We start from the raw sequence: 4,141 nt of genomic DNA, 5'->3' as shown, positions 1-4,141 counted from the left end.
TACGCAAAAATGCAAAAGGTCGCTTAAACCGCAAAGCCGAACTGTTGTTTTGCGACGTATTGCGTGCACGGCAATTTAGTGGGATGTAAATAGTCGTAAAAACCAAAGTGCACTCAAAAATGAGAAAGTCATTATACGTCTTAATTTCAAATCATGTTATAAAATTTATTTTATGATGGAATTAACCCAAATTTTTACCTAACGTAGAATGCATGTTTTTCAATCGTTAGCACTTAGCAGTGAATAACTCAATTTTGTTTATGTTGGTTCATACGACCTAATCAAAACAAACTCTAGAGTTGTATTATCGTGTATACACACTCATTTGGCGCAACACCTTAAACTTGTAAAATTGACCCATTATTGCGAACAGCCGAGATCTGTCAAAAAAAGTGTCGTTTCCTCGAGTCAATTTTACACATTATTTAGAAAAGCTGGCTTACTAAATAAAGGGTAGTTTTTTAACTTGTCATTCAGAATATAGAACTCTTTCTGCCGTAACCGATCTCGTTCGACGATTCAATGAATCGGTTAATGCTGAAAGATCAGTTCAATAGATTGAGTTGATTGAATATTTTCCCATTCTATAACAGGAGCATGAAAATGATTCCTTGCCGAATACAGAAATTCAAAACTAACTGATTTGTTTTTATTATTTTCTTTCCATACTTCTGACATTTTAAGGGCTAACATCAAAGGGCTGACATCGCAGAGCGGGCTTCCAAAATAATGTGTAGATTTTACATGCTTACATTACTAATTTTCACCTCTGCTTTGACGTACATGCTGTGTACACTATAAGGGGTACAAGGACTTTACATGAAAAAGGAGTTAACCCAGTCTTTTCCGATAACGGGTCAAAACTACACTATAAGGGGTTGCGCCAGATGAGTGTGTAGTGTATTTTCCATTTTAAAAAAACAGGTGCCGTTTGCTCGTGCATGTTAAAAATTATAGTGTTATTTTATTTTAACAGGCAAATTGAAATAAAAGCCTCTTATATGTTCTCGCTTTTACGCGGTGTCTTCTATATTTCAGTTGCTGCAAATCGGAAAGATGCCAGGCAAAGGGAACAGCATATTCCTGATGGCTGAATCCGATGACGAACAGGCGAGGTTATGCACCGGAGCAAACATTCAAGAAGAGTTATCCGTCATAACCGTAAAGCAAACATTATTCGACATCGTAGATCATGATTTGAATTATGCTACAGATTATCAGATCACAATTGAAAATATGAAAAGCACACAAGCTTTCAAAAATGAAGATTCGATGACTCCGGTTATTGTTAAAGAAGAATCTTTAGAAATTTCCGGTATGAAGATTGAACCCGAAGAAACAGTTTCTTCAACCCTAGAGATTGGGGAATCAGTTGTCAACGAGAGTTACGATTATGAATCACCACCGGAAGATATGAGTGGTTTCGAGGTTATAGACGAGGCTGAAATAACCGATGTCGAAGACTTGGATGAAGAAGACGACGGTAAATCACGAAAAGAAGAGTGTCCTTATCAGTGGCTCGACAAGCCATGGAGACGAGGGCATCGAATTTACACTCTGGAAGATTTTACACCCACTGAGGTAGACCCTCGGTGCAGTCCTGATTGGCCATTAGCCACTTATTGGCCTGTGTACGTGGGAAACTTTAAAATTTTCAAAAAGTGTAACAACGATAGAATTTGCGCGACTGAAGTGCATGTATATTTTGCCTCTAAAGGATTGCCAAGCTTTATGGTATTCCGTTTGAAAGATGATTTCTATGAAAAATATCAGTTATCAGTCGGACTGTTCGATATGTTGGTCTACTTTTGCAACCAAGAAGACGCAAACCGTGCAATCAAGTGGTGTAATAGAGATGTGTACAAAGGCCATCGACTTAACGTTTTCGATGGTCGAACAGAAAGTTACTTCCCTCTACAAAACTCATGGCGCGTTGAGTATTTTCGAAAGAAAAATTCTATTATGACAGAGACCAAGCTTGAAAACATTATCAACAATTACGGGCAATTGAAATGTATTACTAAACACGAACAGGACGGTTTTCTTATCAACTTAGAACACACCAGCGAAAAATTCTTGAGCGACTTTAAATTTAAGGTCCCGATTTTTGAGCGCATTTCAAAACAAAGATTTGTCGAACGCATGGTAATTACGCATTTGCGCCAAGAAATTGATGAAGGTTTGATAATGCAAATGAAAGCTCCGGCAAAATATCTCCGACCAATCATGCATGGTATTGTTCCACAGCTGAGAAAGAATTGGACAGAAGCGGATATTCCTCAACTAAAAAACTTTCAATCAAGGGCACCCAAGGTATGGACTATCTGTCCCTAATATATATATATATATTTTTTTGTACTTTGTCACGGATTTTATTCTGCTATTCTCTCTAACAATAATTATCGATACTATTTCATTTGACAGTTTCAAAGATTCTGCCGGACGGACATCGATAATGGTTCCTTTGGGTTAGCTACAGAACCTCAACGACCCATTCAGCGTCGACGTCGAAAACGCGGACGCGGACGAGGACGAGGACGTAGGAGAAGTCGATCTACTGCGATATTTACCGCTACCAACCTTCTCTCGAAAGTGAAAGTGAAAATTGAGAAAACTTAAGGATTGGATTGGAAACACTATTATATAGGTATTTAACACAAGTAGGATTAATTTGAATAATGTTTGAAATGCAAATCCTACTGAGTTTGAAAACATCAACACAACAAATGAATCACATGCAGGAATTCTTGAAGGTAAGCTATAACAAATTTCTTTATTTTCTCTTTAAATTGTTGAAATTGAAACGTTTCTACCATAGAAACTTACAAGTATACAAGCAGTATTTTCCTAAAAAAGAAAAATATCTAGTTTTCTTATTAATGGCTCCAGTGAGCGCATAAGGGTAATCGACCTGACATATTGTTTAATGGGAAAGACATTTTTACACAATAATTAGTCAATATCGCTGAATATTCGTTTAGAAACAGTATTTTTCCGTCTATAAACATGTCTGTGCATTCGCGGGAAAAACTATCTGCTGCAAAACTGCCGCTCATAGCAAGTCCGTCCCATTTGCGTTTTTGTTGAAATGAGAAAAACGGCATTGAAAATTCGTAAAAAGTCTTTCGATAACTCGGCATTTGTATGCGTTTTTAATCAAAGTAATCAACAGAATCTGACTCTGCTACGGCATATTAAAGATTCCCGCTTTATGAGGATTATTTTTTTGTTTTGATTTTGTTGAAAATAATTTGCTGGGCCCTTATGGCTGTGGGACCGACTTGCGATGATTTATGCCATATGGGACCGACTTGCGATCATTCGTCCAATGGGACAAATTTACTTGAGGTTTTTTTCAATGTTCTTCAGAACAAAGTACTGACAACAAAGTTTTCTCTTGAAACAACATATGAAATTAAAGTGTTTCCAGCGATAAACTGAAAAATGATGAAAACGCAAATGGGACGGACTTGCTATGAGCGGCAGAAAAGGCGAATGAACTAAATATTTAGAGCCTCTATAAATAAATCAATCAATCAAAAACTATCTGCTGAAACCACCAAACACAACATCAGTGTCCGTGGTCCTGAGAAGATTTTAATGGTCAAACACCAATGAATACCAATGTTGGTTGAATTAAAGGTGATTTTGTTAATTACATCGCTGCTGTTGATGTTACTGATGTCGCCGAGCTAGGGACCACTTCCCACAGATCTTTCAGCGTGTAGCCCTCCTTGATGGCTTCCATGGCAAAACCCAGTTCCTTGCAGTAGAATGGTTTCCGACGTTTGCCTCCAGCGTCCGAATCCGACAGATAGGCAGTAAACTTACTATTGATCTCACTTCCCGCCGATTGGTCCAGTTCCTCGATATCGTCAATCGGCTCGGTCTGGGGACGGGTCATTTCAGGTTTCGGTTCATAAAACACTCCAAAAACGGGAGTTTCCGTATAAACACTGTGCAGCGAAAGCAACTCTTTATAAACATCCCCAAGTTTATCCTGCGGATCTATACGGAACCCAAGCACATATGATCCTGCTGTTTCGAGCGTCTGAATGACTAGCGCCGGCCCGTACTTCGAATCTCGTATACGCATATTGGATATCTGCATATAAGGCAGCGAAATGTTGAAGCTGTTGTT

General features: G+C 38.3%; 2 protein-coding genes across 2 annotated transcripts; one reads left to right on the top strand and one right to left on the bottom strand.

The window, feature by feature from the left end:
• The first annotated feature begins 954 nt into the window (after nt 1-954).
• LOC129754955 (uncharacterized) lies at nt 955-3,018 on the top strand. Its single transcript, XM_055751221.1, has 2 exons — nt 955-2,313; nt 2,425-3,018. The coding sequence occupies exons 1-2, from the start codon at nt 1,057-1,059 to the stop codon at nt 2,617-2,619; spliced, it is 1,452 nt and encodes a 483-aa protein (XP_055607196.1). The 5' UTR covers nt 955-1,056; the 3' UTR covers nt 2,620-3,018.
• Nucleotides 2,106-4,141, bottom strand: LOC129753991 (Bardet-Biedl syndrome 5 protein homolog; the record flags this gene model as incomplete). The annotated part of the gene is made up of 1 exon (XM_055749846.1): nt 2,106-4,141. A coding segment is annotated over one exon (486 nt), but the record flags the coding sequence as incomplete, so codon positions are not given.

The sequence above is a fragment of the Uranotaenia lowii genome, chromosome 3 (assembly GCF_029784155.1).
Source record: "Uranotaenia lowii strain MFRU-FL chromosome 3, ASM2978415v1, whole genome shotgun sequence".
Lineage (NCBI taxonomy): Eukaryota > Metazoa > Arthropoda > Insecta > Diptera > Culicidae > Uranotaenia > Uranotaenia lowii.
Note: the sequence above shows the minus strand (reverse complement) of the source record. Positions and strands in the feature narration are given on the sequence as shown.